Source organism: Pholcus phalangioides, unplaced genomic scaffold, assembly GCF_987345545.1.
Source record: "Pholcus phalangioides strain wild (caught in Gottingen) unplaced genomic scaffold, Ppha-v1.0 ptg000007l_1, whole genome shotgun sequence".
NCBI classification, from domain to species: Eukaryota; Metazoa; Arthropoda; class Arachnida; order Araneae; family Pholcidae; genus Pholcus; species Pholcus phalangioides.
The window spans coordinates 7,117,780-7,137,199 of NW_028301600.1; the positions used below are offsets into that span (position 1 = coordinate 7,117,780).

General features: G+C 34.8%; 1 protein-coding gene across 1 annotated transcript; it reads right to left on the reverse strand.

The window, feature by feature from the left end:
* Nucleotides 1-480: 480 nt before the first annotated feature.
* On the reverse strand, nucleotides 481-18,864 carry LOC149084867 (uncharacterized). Its single transcript, XM_089232599.1, has 2 exons — nucleotides 17,662-18,864; nucleotides 481-1,289 (listed from the first exon to the last, which is right to left on the reverse strand). Exons 1-2 carry the CDS (start codon nucleotides 17,999-18,001, stop codon nucleotides 796-798), a joined length of 834 nt encoding a protein of 277 aa, XP_089088725.1. The 5' UTR covers nucleotides 18,002-18,864; the 3' UTR covers nucleotides 481-795.
* Between the last annotated feature and the right edge of the window lie 556 nt (nucleotides 18,865-19,420).

Genomic DNA, 19,420 nt, shown 5'->3' on the forward strand with positions numbered 1-19,420 from the left:
GTACGATCGTAAAATTTGTTATCAATATATCGGGGTCCGACTTTATTCATCACTCATACTAGACTCATTTCGAATTTTTTTCCTATTTATCAAATTCACTTATTACATTAAGGTATTATGCATAATCACAGATAAAGGCAATAAATTTCAAGTATTTACCAAATTTATAAACGACGCTTGGGTATTACGCATAATCTCCGGTAAAAGCGATAATTTTTTTAGCATTCATTAAATTTACCAACGACGCTTAAGTATTATGCATATTCATTGGTGAATATATGATAAAATGATCAGACTTATCAAAGCGATTGGTAAGTTTGCATAATAAACGATTTATCACATTTACCGTAACATATATATGTAATCATATCCCGATATTTACTTGTTGTAACTAATTCAGGAGTTATTAACGCGGCAAAAAAAAAAAAAAAAAAAACCACCAATTTTTATCATCAAAACAACAATGAAAATTAAATATAATTATACAGTATATATGCAATTTATTATTTCTTCTGTAGAGAGAAAAATTTACATTTGAGAACTCATTATGGCATCATCGATGGCACAAGTACGGAACATTTTGGTACGATTCTCTAGAATTATTTGTATACGCTCATACAAACACAAGACGAGATATCTTTGTGATACGCAAAGGTGTTTTGGCACCATTGATTATAAATTAATTGATTTATAACAAAAAAAACGAGTTTGTTTTTCTACATCTGCATCGTAGTGTCACATAATATATTCTACTTGTCCTAGTACGTAAATTGCGAACGCATCCGTAAAGACTTATTAGGAACGCGAACCCGTTTTTTCGAGTTGTTGATGGCGGCTGCGAATTGCCATGCGATTTACATGAACTGGAATCGGGACGACTATTTTCGGAGCGTTGGGATTATGAGCTGTTCGGCCAGCAGTTAGTCCAGCCTTGACCCGTTTCCATTTCGCCCGGCGATTCTGGAACCATATTTTGACTTGGACTTCACTGAGCTTCAGCGCGTGAGCGATTTGAGATCGCTCCGTCAGCGAAAGGTATTTCTTCGAGTGGAATTCTTTCTCCAGTTCTAAAAGCTGTTCGCTTGTGAAAGCCGTTCGTCTCCGTCGGCATTTTGAAGAGTTACCAGAGATGGAGCAGCGGCTACTGTTACTTGACGAAGACTTGACCAAATCCGAAGTCGATGATTCTTCATCGTTCTGTTTCTGACCGGAGGAGTGCTCCTCTTCGATTTCACCGTCTGAAGAATCACTGCAACATCCTCTGGATGAACTTTCTGGTGATACACATCCTGCAAAAATGTATAACAAAAAATAATTGCAATTAATGTAAATCTATCAAGTTTGTCGCAATTTTAGTTCGACTAGAATAGGCATCTTCAACTTGTTGCTTGCGAGCTCTGGAATAGCCAACTCTGATATATGTTTATGGACTATTTCAGCGTTTCTCAACTTTTCTGAAAACAAGGACGAGTGAAATGTCTGAAATAATTTGACGGGCCACGTGTGTCCCGAATTACGGGACATTCCTGTAATTTTCGTTTTTCCGATTTTTTAATACATTTGTGCCGTTTTTTTTTCAAATATACTTATTCGAATTTGTAATATTTATTAGAGTCTAAGATTATTTCTATTTATTAGAGTCTAAGATTATTTCAATATTTATTAGAGTCTAATATTTAATTATTAATTAGATATTTATACACAGCGTTTTAATAATATAAATTATAATATGATAGTTATGGCAAAAATTATAAATATTCAGCTCCCATGTCTTGTCAGTTTTAACGTTTTGTCCACAATTTTTTTTGATTCTGCTCAATGAAACATGGTCATTAGATCACATTTGAATATTTTTTTCGTAAAATACATTTTTGTTTACTGTGATTTGTGGCAGCTCTTTATTTCCACACCTTCAGCAATTTTAGCAGCAATTAGAAAATTGCATTTAAAGCAACAAATCGCAATTTTACAAAATTTAGTGGTATCCCGTATTTAGGATCGCAATTTCCTTCATTCTTCTCGATGATGTATGGTGCACCTAAGTATGAAAGTATACCTTTATTTGAACCTCTATGTATATTAATAATATCAATTACAACGGGTGATGAATTTTATCAAGTCTGCTTGACGACCACCTATGCAATCGTCGCGGACCATAGGTTGAGAAACGCTGGACTCTATTAATGGACTCTCCCATTCACACAAATACTGTACCCCATAAAGCTTGCATTTAAGAATACACACCTCCGATCCAAGTTTGATACGCCAGAATTGCCACATGAGTGCTCATTTTGCTCTTGCGATGATGAGCAGACAGTACTCGCGACTCAAAAAAATAGTAGACGATTCTTTAATAAGCAAAAGTCCAGAAAATCTCAATAAGCAAATCTTAATCTCTCCATCATTCAATGTTCATTCACTGCTTTGCTTGATTCGATAGGAATGTTTTAATCTATACAACGTCGGTAACTCATTTTAACACATCGCAAGGGGGGGGGGGCTGAAATCTCAGTTCAACCTTGTCTGACTGGAATTTAAAACTCGTTCTTCAGCTGCATAAAATTGCCGAATGTGGAATCCTTTGCTACATTTTTAAAGCGAGGAAAAGGAAATAGTGTTCAGATTAAATATTTTTCTTCTCCTTTCCCTTGTCTAATTCAAGTCAGTAAAAAAATATACGTACTGTATATTACAGTAGGTAAAGATAGAGTATTCTCTTCTGAGTTTATATCATCATATCCGTATCTGCTGGGGGTGGGGGGGGGGAGCAAGAACGAGATGAGAATGTGTGTGAGGGTAAATCTTGTTCTCGTGACAGGGTTGCAATATTGTGCCAATGTTGTGCTTAGAAGAAATGATATAACACTTACAATTGCATCTGAAATTCATCCTTATAAGAAATGTTAAAACTTATGTTATCAGTGAAAGATTTACATTGAAGCTTGAATCAATATCAAGCTTTATAATTATAATTTTATTAAAAATTTAATAACAATTATACATATATTTTTTTGGTGTGATATGACAGAAGTAATTGATACTTGCTTTCTGCTAAGTCTTGGATTATTCAAATCCATTCGGATTACTTGGATTATTCTTTATTAAGTCAGACGTCCATATATATATATATATATATATATCCCAAACATCCATACACTTCCATTAATCTTTCAGGCGCTCATAAGGGATCAGTAGTTTTTGATAATGGTGATTTGTACACCTACGAGAGAGTTAAATGGTATTACTATCCCGGATGCAACTAGGGTCTCCGATTTAAGAATTCTATTTGACGACCGGCTTAGGTTTTGAACATTACTAAGCAGTGGTCAAAAAAGCGAATAAAATGATTGGTTTCATTCTTGAAAAGGTCCCTTCGATTTCTCATAAAGTCATTATTCCGCTTTTCCGAATCTTAGTACGTCCAAGACCATATCTACAGAAGGACATAGACTTGGTTGAGATGGTGCAGAGAAGAGCTACGCTTGCTCTTGTTGGCACACAAGGCTTGAGCTATGAAGAAAGACGATCTCTTGAATATATTTACATTGGAGGAACGCAGGTGTCGGGGAATATGATCAAGTGTTTAAAATTTTCAACGGGATAGATAGGATGGACCATGAGTTATTTATACACCATCAATCGACTGCTTCGACAAGGGGACACCAGTATCGTTTAGTAAGGGACAATTCCATGTTATGGTACCACAAGGAGTTTTTCTCTAATAGCTTTGTCAATAAATGGAATGGCTTACCTCCGGGCTCATGAATTTTAACACAATTGTCACGTTTAAAAAAAGTACGAAAAACATAGCGGGGTAAATCGAGAAGATATCCAAACCAAGGATAAGACAACCACAATCTTTTTATGGGTACAATATAATGGGTACAATATATATGGGTACCAATATAATATTAATTATTATTATTTTTTCGTGATATATGCTTTTATCATGGGTTGCTGTATTTTGGTTATATTCGACATCCATATTTTTTAATGGGCATCTTTTTCCAGCCACCTCATTGGGCAATTTGCCTGTTGTGGCCCTGTATTTGTATAAGGATCATAAAACTTGTAACTTTTTTGAGAGGTCCAGTAATGTTTTCCAGGTGAGTTTTGTTCATGCTAGTATCTCACCTACCTAGACTAAGGACGGGATTACGCTAGAAAATTTTCAAAAATGTTCTTTTATAAAAGTGGAAAAATGCAACCAATAAGCGTATCGGTTACATTCGCTAGAATGTAACTTATAGGCTTTGGTTGTTTTTTTCAAGTTTTGTAACAGATCTTTTATCACACGTTTATAGGGTAATTCCGGCCTAAAGAAAACACCCTGGGTATCATTACATAGCTCTTGGTCGCATTCAACGTACGTGACCAACTATAAGTTCTAGCCAACACAACACTAGAGGCAGGGCCGCTCTCACCAGACGCAGAGCTCGGTGCGAGAATAATAGCAGGGCCAAAAGCGCCTTGAACATTTTCGGGGCCCTTTTAGCCCCGAAATTATATGTTTTGTGGGTGAGAGGAATTGTGTGTGTGCAAATAAAAATGCACTGTTAAATGTGTGTAAAAATTCACACATTTAACAGAATGAATAGGAATGCTGAAAAATATTCATATGAAAAGTATGAACACACAATCAAATTTAAATCGACAGAAAAACTGATAAAAATTTTGAATTGATGAAAATTCATAACTGAAGACAGTCTTAAATAAATGAAAGAGGAAAAATCACAAAACTAATAGAAATTAGAGCTTAATGAAAGAAATAATCGTTCCGCACCTACTCAAATTCAGAATTAAATGAAAAAAGTAATTCCGAAAATTGTGAAAATTGAGAATTAATGCAAGAAATGATTCCAGAATTGATGAAAGAAATCATTCCAGAATTGATGAAAGAAATCATTTAAAAATTGGTGAAAGTATTCAATAATTTGCTCCTTCCCCGCTTGATTGGGTGCTCTGGGTCTTTTTTTTTACCCAAACTAGAAACTAAAATTCATTTAGTCATCCGGAGTAAACATTTGTTTATGATTCCTCTATGAATTTTGATGGAAAAAATGGCAAAATCGGCGATATTTTAATGCGTATTTTTTTTCACTTCCATTACCGTGAGTGCGGGGCCCCAAAAGCTCGAGGGCTGGTGTGACTGCACCTGCAACACATCCCTAAGGACGGCTCTGACTAGAGGTATATCTCTAGTCAGAGAGGTATGGGGTGTTGATTCAACGCTTCCCTTGTGCACTCTGCATGAGAAGATTGGAAAAAGGGCGCTTTTGGCCCATTATGCGAACTTTATAACGTTGTCGCTTGTGAACCGTGAGTATGATCAAAATAAAGCATTTGATAAAAGATAGCTTATGAGGTCTTCTGTTTCTATATCAAAGTTTACAACAAAACAATGACTAATATTGAACGATTCTAGTGCCATTTTGCAGTAAAAAAATCGTAACGTAGAAGTGTTTTGTTAACAACTGCAGTGTAAAAACAGACAAAATGGATATCTACGGATAGTTCTTATTCTGACAAATTCAACAACCAGAGCCTACAGGAAAAAATGATTAAAGATTGACCAAAAATTCATAATGTCAGAGCATTCTTTGTTCATGTTATCCAAATTAAAAGTTCACAGACTGATCAGAGGGTCGGAAAATTATTTTTGAAAACCTCAAGTCATAAGAATGGAGTAATACTAAGGACATATTCACGCGAGTAAATACTTGCTACAACGATACTTGATATAACGAAAAATCCCTCTACAACGATACTTTTTCGAATCTTGTTCGGAATTGCCTATTGTCTAATGTTAAACTTGTCTCGATACAACGATATCCCTTAGTAGGATAAATCTTCCTGTAACATAAAGATCGATACCGCTACAGCGACATTCTTTATATTTCAAATTCATTCTTTATTTTCAAGATATATACATATATTTTTAAATTCCTCATCAGTTTTTGCTTTATCTACCGCCCGAAAGTGTTGATGAAGTTGACGTGGGGATACTTTCTGTGTAGTACATAAATGTGCTGCGCAGGAAACTACATTACAGTGAAAAATCTAACTCTGAATTTTATTCATCAAACTAATCAATTAGAATTTTTTGTTGAGAATAAATACTTATTTCATCGTGGTACTAACAACGTCAATTCAGAAGAAATGCCAATAACAGCATAAATTTGGAGGCGCCTGATAATGATGCTACCTCTCGATACAAACGATATTTTTTCTTGATCCGTTGTATCAAGGTTTTACCGTATGTCCTAAGTTGGCTATAGCTCATGGTGAGTTCTGATGCACGTATCATTCAGGGAATGGTTGGTCCAGAACATTAGACTATAACAGTAAGAGTATGGCAAGATTTGTGCGTAGTCCACTGGTGGCGAAACCATAAATTCACCTCTGAGCAGTGCAAATATTAAACAGATGTATTCATGTTGAATATTTATGTGAGTGAATCTTCGATCACAGCCTTCTCCTGGTACTTTTCTTATATGATCACGCAAGATCCTGGCGTTTCGCACACTGTTTGGTCCTCCTAAATCTCTTCTCCAATCAGTAGCAAATTGTTCTCGAGGATCTCCTTTAACCATCAGAGTTTTGACGATCAATTTCAAAAGTTAAGGAAGCCTGACCATTAGAAGCAAATGCTGCCCATATCATTATCGAAGCTCCACCTTACTGTCTGCTGAAAACATTAGTCTGGAACATATGAGTTCCATTTTGTTACGCCACTAAATATGATACCATGATATTTGTCTCCATTAGACATGATTTCGTGCCCATTTCAGACTCTTCTCCATCTCTCTTTCGTGATTCCTTGTGACAGGCGATTTCCTAAAAACACTCTTTTATTAATTAAATACAAGCTTCTCTGATCTGTCTTTGAACTGTATCCGTTAAAGTTTTCACCGCAGGATTTTTCATAATTTCATGAAAAATCATTTTTGCGTTGAAGCCAATTTTCCAACGGATTTGGTTTCCCGTAAAAACTTGCACTGCATTGCCTACCACAACCAGGTTTTGGCTTTTGGGACACCCGTTGGGACAATACACGTCAGACACTTCATTTCGACCTGCTCAAAGCAATAGAAATACCTTCCCTTTACAGCCTTTCTTTTTGCTTTCACAAATGAAGTACTCGAAGGATTTCATCGTAAAAACAAATGCGACGACTTCGGCAATTTTCTTTTAAACGGAAACCAATCCGAAAGCTTTCCACTTTTATACTATCACGTCTCTGATACGCCGTGTAGACGCAATCTTTGAAATTTGCATTAATCGGAAGTTTTTCTAAACTTCTGAGACAGCTATTTTTTGAAATTTTGAGTTTAAAAAATCAAAAACTAATTTTACTCGACAGTGACCGAAGGTTAAAGTAGGTTTTTGTATTCTGATCACAAGAGAAACTTTCAAATGTTTTCTTCTTGACATTAGAAAGCTAATCCAACCGAAAATCAACCCCCAGTCTAAAACAAGCACTCTAAAACTTTTTTTTTCAAATACGTTAACCTAGGACAGGAGTCTTTAACCAATCTGTGAAATAATAATCTTTCGTCAATTCTTAATTTTTTTTCACGAATTATTACTTTTAAAATTCTCAAATTCTTCTAAATAATTCTCAAATTCTTCTAAATAATTCTCAAATTCTTCTAAATAATTCTCAAATTCTTCTAAATAATTCTCAAATTCTTCTAAATAATTCTCAAATTATTTCTTTCAGTACTTCTGCCATTATTTCTTTCAGTACTTCTGCCATTATTTCTTTCAGTACTTCTGCCATTATTTCTTTCAGTACTTCTGCCATTATTTCTTTCAGTACTTCTGCCATTATTTCTTTCAGTACTTCTGCCATTATTTCTTTCAGTACTTCTGCCATTATTTCTTTCAGTAATTCTGTAACTGTTTTTTCATTTATTAATAATTTTCATCAATTAATGAAATTATTTTCTCTCTCTCTCTCTCAACCATTATAAAATTATTTCTTTCATTAAGGTTTTTTTCACCATTTTTTGCAAATTCAGTAATTATGTATGTCTTTTGGATGCCGAATTCTGCCTCTCGAAATACTGTATATGAAATCATGGGTCTCAAAAAGCGTTTTGGTCCCGGGTCCTCCAAATTCGTTACTACGGGCTTTTTAATGTATGAAATGCGCAGCATTACTATTGAATCTGGAAAGTATTTCGTAGTTCTTAAATACAGCAGTACAGATTTTCAGTGGCCTTCTTTTTTGTAATTTAATCGTTTTTTTATGTGAAGTAGCTACTGTATTTTCTAAAATCGTCGGCTGGCCACGGCAAAAAGCTCGGAGGGCCACATTTGGCCCATCGGCCGAGGTTTGAAGACCCTTAACCTAGGGGAATATTCGATGTTATGATATAATGCTTCATTTTCATAACTTTTTTGAGAAAAAAAATTGCGATTGAACATATTACTTGATGCGTATTTGAATATTGCTTTTCTTCGAAATTTCACTGAATAAAAATCCCGAATACTCTCGTCATTTGCAAATTTACATCGCGTGCCTCTATTTGAAAAGCAAGCAAATGTGGAGTAGCATCGATATCTAGAGAACAAGTTCTATTCTCAAATATAATAAGAGCCCGAATTATATGTAAATGCATACTTGAAATATGCATTTGCATATTTTGCCTTTTCAGTATTAATGCATATAAAAGCATAAAATTGCAGAAATTTTTAGAATAAGTGCACATTTTTGAAGTTTGACGAAAGCTCGATCACATTTTTACAATTTTTGAAATGAATATTGGTCATAATATAGGCCTAACATCGGTGTTTTTGCCCTTACATGAACAATGATCGGTAGTAAATTGTTTGTATCCCGCATATATAAAATGTAAAAAAAAATTACAGAGAGAAGTGGTATTTAGTGAATTGCTAAAGTTTTTGCAACATTTGCTGGTTACTCAAGTCGCCAACCTAAAAGTCGAGTTTGAAATCATCTAATTTAATCCTTGTTAAGATAGGGCTAATTAAAACCTTTGACAATGTTTTTGCTTAATTTATGACAAACCAATTATTGTATAAGAAAATAATAAATTTTAGTTGCTACTAGGGTAACCAACTCACCCGTTATTTCCCAGGAAATCTAGCATTTTAGGGGATTCTAGCACTAGCATGGCATCTACCACTAACTGGAAACTCCCGAATAAAACAATATGCAAGAGTTATTTCCGTGAGAATTTTTTTGTAAATGAACATGCAATATAAGAAATAGAAAATATGCATTTTAAAAACGTGTTTGCTTTTTTTGCGGGTATTTAATTTTTAACGTATGTTTTCTGCTTCAATATATATAAATTTTTATTGCGCATTTTGACATTTTTACTGCATATTTTGATATTTTACTGCATATTTTGATATTTTACTGCATATTTTGATATTTTACTGCATATTTTGATATTTTACTGCATATTTGCATATTTAGAGATCAATCTCGTACAGACATATCGCACGTTTCGTACTTAATCAGAAGGAAAAAACTAAGTTTATTTTTTAAAATTTTATTTTTCAAAAATTTTACAAAAGAAAATTGGCATGTAGTTCATATGTGTTGTCAGAGTAAAAGACCCGCTCCAAGGGGTACTCTTATACATCACGGGAAGATGGGTCTGCCGCGTGACCAACCACTGTACTTCCGATACGGAAAATCCGGTACACGTGTGCGCATATATTGAAATTATAATTCATATTATAGACACACAGATTGCGGATATGAGGTTTTTTTTTAAGGCATTTGGATTTCCATAAAATATTCTATCAAAAGAAGAATTTTCTCCTGATTTCGTTTCAAAATACTATAGTACAAGATACGAAATAAATTATATTAAGAAGTTTATTCATTGTGTGACGAGCACTGAAACGTTGCATTATTAGATTTAAATAAAAAGATTTATGCTACGAATAGCAATAATGGATGAATCACGTTACGCGTAAATGACATGGAATTAGTATAATTGAAAGAGTGATACACTTTAAAGTACTACCAAACTTTTTTTAACCCCCCGTATAATAAATATTCCTTGCATTCGTTGTTGGCAGTGCCGCCCTTATCAGACGCGGGGCCCAGTGCGAAAATAATTTCGAAGCTCCTTAGAAAGATTTGATATATTTTGTGGGGAGGGGAATCCGGCACCCAGAAGATTCTAGCATTTTCACAGAATATGCACACATGCTGAAAAATATCGAGTCACCAATGTAAATTCACAATTAATGAGAGAAACAATTCTCTCTCGAATCTCGAACAATCCTTGGTTTGTTGAGGTACAACAATGCGGCGATCGCATTACATACCCTCCCTATCCAGCCTACACCATCTACAGGTGCAAATATGTTGTTAAAGCCATGACTTGTATATGTAGATTTATTGAGAAACAATTCTAGAATTGATGAAAATTCAGAATTAGTGAGAGAGAGAAGAGATCCCAGAATTGATGAAAATTCAGAATTAGTGAGAGAGAGAAGAGATACCAGAATTGATGAAAATTCAGAATTAATCAGAGAGAAATAATTCTAGCTTTGTGTGTGAGTGAAATTCAGAATTATTGAGAGAAATAATTCCACAATTGATCGAAATTCAGAAAAATGACAGAAATAATTCCAGAATTGATTGAAATTCAAAAAAAATAAAATTCTGTAATTGATGAAAATTCCAGAATCAAATCAATATTGAAGCTCAGACACATTGTTTACTACAAAAAAAACTTATTTGATATATGTACATATATTTATTCAGTTCTATTATCATAAGTGCGAGGCCCGGTGCGACCGCACTTTCGCACACTCCTAAGGGCGGCTCTGGTTGTTGGGTGTTGGTACAGACGAACTTGACTAATTCGAATTTTAGTAATTGCCCTTAATTTCTTCATTCGATTTAATGTTGAAATTACACGTTTAATTCGATTTTTTACCCTAATGATTTGGATAATTCAAAGTTTGATTATACAAATACAAATACAAATACAAATACAACGCCACAACAGGCAAAATGCCCAACGAGGTGGCTGATAAAAAGATGCCCATAAAAATATGGTTGTCACATGTTTCAAAAATACAGCAACCCAATTAAAAATGCAATTAACACAAATTACAAACAATATATACACATGATAAAATATTATACAATGCCCATAAGGAATACTTATGGTTGTCTTATAAAAAAGTGCAATTATCTGGAGGTGGGTGGGTTTGAACCCATGTACCCTGAACTCTTCCCATCTCTAAATCTTACCAACCCACCACTGCAGCAGTCTTTCCTCTTGAATGTCTTTCCTCTGAATTCCTGGTTAACTTATTTTAGTCATCTTGTTGTCCATTCCGTTCCGTGGTTAATCGTGTCTCCAACGCTTTTACCAGAATATATTAGCCTACATTAAAACATTAAAAAAGTTACAATCGACCAAATCTGAATTTTGTTTTGGCTCTGAATAAGAAGAAATGATTTCCGTACCAGTTTCACACACTAGTTTTTGTCTTCCCGTTGGTAGCTAGTTTCATCGGGTCTTAGATGCCTTAATTAGTACATGCCAATGGCAGATGCAATGTAAGAACACTACTCAGGAAATACGAAATGTGTGTGTGTAACAGGGCCGGAACTAGAATTTTTGTGTTATTTTGCCGCCCCCACCACCCAAAAATTTGGAAATTTTATAACGATGTTTCTTGTTCCCACCTAAAATTTGTCGCCCCGTAAATGTTGCCGCACGGGGCAGGTGTTCCCTCTGCGCCCATCTAGTTCCGGTCCTGGTGTGTGATAATCAACTCTTCCACGTAAGGAGTATTAAAAAGCTGAAGTTGGGTTTTGGTTTTATTGGTGAAACGACCAATTTGGTCAGACTGTGCCGAAATCTTAGTTTATTGTCTGGTAAAATGTGTTAAGATTCATGCCCCTTTATCACTAATTTCGATTTCGTTTATTTTGGGCCAACAATTTAGCCTAGTAACATTTTCCTCTATGTCCAAACGAGGTTCATAGGCTTGTTCATCTCTAGAAAAAAAATTGTGCTCATCTTGCGGACATTGGAGAAATAAAGAATAAAGTCACATTCAATCCTCCCGTGAAGATGGCGGAAACAAATCTAAAAAAGTAACAGAGGTCTCTATTTCAAAACTAGCAGAGGCTCCGGATATGTTAGGAAAATTAAGGCTGTTGAAGTTCAAAACTTGCATCTTTTTCATTCGCTGTATCAACTTGAACATTTCAGAAATGTTCAAGAGGATGCAAAAGAAAAAAAAATGAAAATTACAAATTTACCAATGAAATAGTTTTCGTCACCGCATTTATTTTTCTAAAAACACCAATTGCAACAGCGAGGAAACCGACACAGCAATACATTTTTATAATTATAACTCTAGCAATAAATCTTGATAATTATCAAAAGTTATTGACTTTTCGTGAAAGTTTTGTTATCCTCCTACATTCATGAATTGGATAATTCGAATTTTTTTGCTGCCCCTTTGTGAGCTTCGAATCATTCAAGTTCAACTGTATTTTGAAGTATGAAGGCTGAATGGCTATTACACCAGATGACAGCACAACTGTGTGGTACAACTAGTAAAATTAATAAAATTCAGTTAGATGGTTCGCCCTGTAAAAGTGTTTACCGCATTACACACTTTTTGTATAATCAATATCTTCGTCTTCCATTTCTGTTCTATCTTTCAACATGTTTTTATAATGCTCTGTTTAAAGTCTATTCAGTCATATTTGAAATCATTTCAATACAGAAACCATTCAAAATCCTTATCAGTGATCTGTAAGTTCTAGAACATTCACTTTATGCATTTTATAATTACAAAAAAAAACTTTTGTTCTCACATTGTTCCATTAGAAGATTAGTTACTTTTTCCCGAGAAAACTAATTGATAAATTTTTTGTCAGCGTAATGCCTTCGTTGTTATTTTAAAATCAACTAAAGCTATAACTGTCTAATTTTAATATGTTGTTTCAATGGGTGCAACAATCAAATTTCATTAATTTTATTTCCTTTGGGTTATAAACTGGTTTAAAATAAAAGCTTTTCATCAACTGAGTTTTCTCGTTGCATTATTGTATACTTTTTTCAGGGGTTATAAATTTACTTATTAAATTATGTATTAATAGCTACGTATTAATCATGTACTTCAGCGATGCATCTGAACATTCATAGCTACTGATTAGATTATGATAGAAACGTGGATATTGGGTACATTGTGGTCAGTGAATTTGTATTTCTATTTGTACCATATAGAACGCCACAATATGCTTGAGAGAATAAGTGTGAAATCCAAAGTAGCTTCAAAACAGTTATTTATAGAAGAAATGAATAGTATTTGTAAACATGAAACAGAAAAAAAGCAAGCGTTTCGTTTTCGAATTCTGGATCATTAAATTTTGATAGTGCAAATAAAATAAGAAAAAGAAGGAATATTAAGATTACAACGTATTTTTTTAATTAGTGAATTCGATAGTGAACTTACAACAACTGTTTTATAAATATAGTCGACGCTCGATTTTACGAACCTCAAATTTACAAAAACTGCACGTTTTTACGAACTTAATTTTCTGTGTGTAATCCCAAACAATTTACCATTCCTTTAAACGTCTTTCCTATTCACAAACTTTCGATTTTACGAACTACTTTTCCACGTCCGTACGGGTTCGTAAAAACGAGCGTCGACTGCATGACACTTATTTACAGTTTAAATACCATTTTAAAATTCCCGATGACATTTAATTAAGTCGAAGAATAAATACAAATGCAAAGGCCGGGCGCCTGTTCTGCACATTTTTACACAGTGTAAGCGAATAATATTTTGGTGATAAAAAATCGCCTCCTTCAGTTGGCGCCTTCTGCAGCCACGTAGTTCACGGTATTCAAGATCCGGCCCGCAAAGGACACAACAGACAAAATTCTCAACGAGGGGGCTGAAAGAACATGCCCATAAAAAATATGGGGATGAAGATGCCCATCAAAAATACAGCAACCCAATAAGAGCAATAAAAAACTAATAATTATGATACAATGTGAGTATAAAAACAGACTACATTGTTTCTTATCTTCTGTGAAAGGCCCTTTGAAGTTCTACATACCAAGCTGCTGTGCTTTTACTCGCTACTGTCTCAAACTATAAACTTTATACACTCTTTCCTTTTCAAACGTCTACAAAATTCCAAAAGTCGTCACATGATCATTTTTTGACCAATTAAACAGTAGCAACTAAGACAAAGTGCTCATAATCGAGGTGCGTCTCACATTTTGTGGCTGAAACTCATAGCGTAGGATGGTCTGGATCTTTCCGACCGACCCGAATTCTTCTTAAAATTAAATTTAATCAAACATGAAAAATATGAGTTTTTTCCTGAATTTCAAAATTAATTTCATCACGAATACCTGTATCTAAGATTTATTCATGAATTCAGTTGAACCGGGTTCGCTTTATGCCCCCAGATGGGCTGTTTGCAATAGCACCTTAGAATTTATAGAATATATTTTGAATAGATAGGCCACAAATTTCCACCTCACGACACATCTAAAGTTATCGCTAAATTTCTATGGCATTCTCCAAAGAGACACTAAGTAACTCACTGTCCAACGTATTCCCTGTTTCATAACAATATACAGTCAAACTCGATTGTATAACACCTCGGATATAACGCCAAAAATTGGCGATGGTGACTGATTACCATAGAGAATAATGGTAATTAGCCTTGCTTATAACGTCGATAAAATGCAACTACCTCGGATTATAACGACACCACGCTTGCTTTTGCTTTCATTTTCATGGTGTTTTCCAAAGAAATTAATAGAATTAGAGTTCAGCACATTGAGAAAATGTTTGAATGTCTGTTTGTTGTTCCATTGATACGTAACGATAAAAAAAAGTTTACAAATACAAAGTTATTACATATTTAATGGTTCGATTTGCTGATTGGTATGACCCGTTATACTGGGCGTTCCTGCATTTTCTCCGATTTTTTTATAAAATGTCCCGTTTTTCAATGAAGCTTACTTTAGTTTACCATCTTTACTAAAATCGGGGATGGAGACAAAGCTGCACAATTTATGAATTATTCCAATCACAATTATGAATCCATTTCTCATATATGTCATGTCGAACTTGTCTGTTCTTTTAAGTTTTCTTTCTTGAAATAAATTTCGTGTTGCTGCATACTTACTTTAAACACTTATGTACACTTTATTTCCGCCAAGGGTTATTTACACGCAATAATTTTCCAACAATCGGTAACATTTTTATTGGTGAGAATTGGCAATATCCCGTATTTATGATCCCACACAAAAAATTCCCCGTATTTTCTCCTAAAGATATGGTAATCTTAATCATGATGAAATAACAACTTTGTATGTTTTTTGTATTTGATTGCATCTGATTACATATTTTTCATACTTGAACGGTCTTGAGAACGTCAACCGCGGTTGTAACGACAAAATTTCTTTAAATCCTCGATGTCGTTACAGCCGAGTGTGACTGTGTTCTATCAGAGCCGCCCTTAGGGGTGCACGACAGGAGCGGTTGCACCGGCCCAGCACTTACGGTAATGATAATTTCTTTCGTATTTCATCAATTCTTGAATTCTGAAATTTAATCGATTGTGGAAGTATTTCTTTCATTTATTGCTTATTCTGAATTTTCATCACAGGTCTGGAAATATTTCAATCATTTATCCTGAATTTTCATCACAGGTCTGGAAATATTTCAATCATTTATCCTGAATTTTCATGGACGCTGGGATTATTTCTGTTAATTATTTTTCTCATTTTTGATTCATCAATTCGGATTTTTCATTAGTTCTCAGACAATTTCTTTCAGTAGGCCCCCAACTTTAATTGGGATTGAAACTATTGCTTTCATCAATGTGACATATTTTTCTGCAAAACGTTTTCATTACATTGTTTTGTCAATTCAAATTTAATTGTGTCTAGTTTTTTCTATGGAAATTTTTAAGCGTTCCTGTAGATTTTGTTATAATATCTATGAATTTTGCATGAGCTGATTCTCCCTCTTTTCCACAGAATATATAAAATCGGGGCTAAGGGGGCACCGGAATTATTAAGACGACTCTGTGGCCCCACTATTATTTTCGCACCGGGCAACGCGTCTGGTAAGGACGGCCGTGCGTTCTATAAATGTTACTATATATATAAATGCTGTCATATCATATAACCATAAATACAAATACAAGGTCACAACAGGCAAAATGCCCAACGAGGTGGCTGAGAAAAAGATGCTTATAACACAAACTGCCTTACATAACATAATGCCCATAACATAAACTACATAATATTATTCATCTTTTACACATTCACAGTTGGGAACAGTTTATTCACGTAACATTGGTTATTCTCATTTTTTACTTTATGCGGTAAAAATTCGTAATATCCGTGGCAGGAAATTGGAAATCCTGGGCTAAACAAATATATATATCTAAGCCCAGAACCGTTGTAGTTGCAATTATGTCATACTTCAAATTATTCAAATAAAACACAATACAATACTGAAACATAAAAATACCTAGATATGCAATAAACAGTGGAATAATTTGGGAATGACTGAAATTATATAATGGATGTTGACAATTAAAAAGTTTTAGTATAGATAGAAATTAGAAATTATGTAACTCTCTTTATGAGTATATGTACGTTGTGGGAATATACAGTGAAACCTCTCTTTTGCGGACACCAGCGGAACAAAAAAAATTCGTTCGTAAAAGAGGGGCCGACCGGCAAGGATTTAAAATGAATTCTCTTTAAATACACACAGGAAATTATTATTTGACCGTAAAAGAGGGATGACCGTCAAGACGGGGTTTTACTGTGCCATGATAAAAGTTTATCAAATTTTTTTTTCTCGGTATTTTTTTGGAAAATAATTGTAAAAGTTTGTGTGAAAGATATACGTTGTGTATAGTTGAGTGTTTAAAATTTTATAGTATTTTATGTTAGTTCATAGGTACATGAATTTCAAAAAACCTTAGCTCTCTTGGTCCGTGTATATTTAAATATACATGACAAAAATACACACGGTCGAAAAACCTAATTATACCAATTTGTTTTCTCGATTTCTTTGATATTATAGGAAGTAGGCATTAGTGTCTTTTGTGTAATTTCATTACAAAATACGCATATATAAGTACAATACTTTTTATCTAGAAATAGTTGATTCCTTCTCGATGTTATTTTTTGAAAGCTGTTGAAATTTTACGTGTTCAGAGATTTATAAAATCTCCCCAAATTAAGATAATTGGAAATAAAATTCAAGGTAACATAACTATTCAACTTTGCTATAAGCAAGATTTTGTTAGTTAACAAATAACAGTAAAATAAAGGAAAACTATATTTTACCCTTACTTGGCCACTGTGTAACTAATTAAAAACCCCACTCTAATTAATGAAATTGTTGTGTTGATGTATTGTTCCAATTAAAAATATGCTAACAGCACTAATTTACATCCGTTTTTGTAGAAATGATAATTTTCAGTACGTTTTTTTAATAGGAGTGAAAACCATAAAGGAATAAAATATTGGACCTTTACACGTTTTCTAGTCAATTTTCGGAATGTTAATTACACGACTAATCTTATTCAATGGCTGAAGATAAGTGGTATTATCGCTTAGAGGTACTTAAAAATGAACTTACCAGAAGTTTCACGAGAATATTCCTGGTTTTGACTGCACAGTCCACCCCACATCGAAGAACTCGTCGGGTGATGACTCGATGGCATCGGACTGCTTGATACCGCCGAGTCATTTCGGACCGAAGAACGCAACGGTGAATTCTGAACACAGATATCCGGTGGAAGAGCTGCTAGAGGCAATGTCCCGGAATAAATGGCACCACTCTGGAAAAGTAACAGTTCGTTGTAGCAGAAGAAAGGAAGCGGTAGAGACGGACCAACTGATGATCTAACGGAACTCGCCGAAGGCGATGATATCAAAGAGTCAATCGTGAAAGTCGGGCGATTCGTCAGATGATGCATCAGTGGAAAATTAGTACTTAGTTCGTGCGAGTTCAACGTTTCGTATCGTTCGTTCGTTTCACTGATAATTTTAAAGCTTCAAGTATAACACATGAAGAAGAGCATAAGCAGTAAACCAATCAAAGTATCTTCGATGGTTTTTCTATCTGAAAAAGTTTTCACATGAAGTAAATCGTAGTCGCTGTTCATCTGGATGTTCATCAACTTGAAGATAAGCCGTCTTTTTACTGGACAACTGACTCGGCACAGTTAGCGTATGAATAAAGTGCAAAGATAAACAGACGAAGCTAACATCGATCACGGCTCCCCGAGGTAAGACGTCATTTGTTTTGGAACAAGCACCGAAAATTAAGCAAGTGCATTCACTCTTTGACGCTGTCTCGAAGAAGTTGGTTAGTCATTGTAGTCCTTGGAAAAGTAAGCAAACTAGAATAGAATCAATCAATCTCTTTCACAAGCGATAAAAACACTGAATCGTTCTGGAGAAACAGGTGGTTCATCAGAAAACATTCTAGAAACTTTCAATTTCCGATGGGAAAAAAAATTCACAGCTACGAACACTTGTTGATATTTAAAAAATTACAGACACTTGAAATCAGCGCTTTGGTAAGAAAAATGAAGATTGCATTGACACAGGAACGTATGTTGTGCATACGCACGTGGTGCTGACAGCTGCAAAAAGTTGCGAAAGAATTCGTCGGCGTTGGGTCGTGAAGTGACACTAGTTAAGTTGTTAGCCGCCGCACATCTCTGTCTGCATGTTCTTCTTCTCACACGTCTTTTTTGGTGCGCGTCTTGGCCACGAGATGGATTGTTTGACTCTTTCCTCCACTTGTTTGAGGTTCCCCGCTGGGAGGCGGGCCCTTTTTGCTGCTGCCGCTTGTTGGTGGCGGAAAGGCTCTTTCAAAAGAACAGCGGGAGCAAAGAAACATCAACAACAGTGTGGTGGGAAGTTGCTCTGACGGCCGGTCGGTCGGTCCCACGTTTGACTCCCTCAACTCTTGTTCGCAACTCCCATTTCTCTCTTTACTCTCCCACTTCTTGTCCGAGATATATAATTATGAATACTTTTAGTTTCGGATATTTCCGTTTTATTCGTTTCGTATTCCATACGGCACGTGCAGTGAAACCTCGCTACAACGATAAATCCCTTTACAACAATATGTTTTTTTCAAATCTTGTTTGGAATTGCCTATAGTCTAATGCATGGAACTTCACTCCATGTCCCGCGGGCCAAATGTGGTCCTCGGAGCTTTTTGTCATGCCCCGCCCATCATTAGAAGAAAATGGTTGAAAACATTCGAAAACTATCAATTCTAGAATAATCACAATTCTAGAATAACCACAATTCTAGAATTAGTGAAAGAAATAATTTCAGAATAAATGAAAGAGAATTCTAAAATAAACAAAAGAGAATTC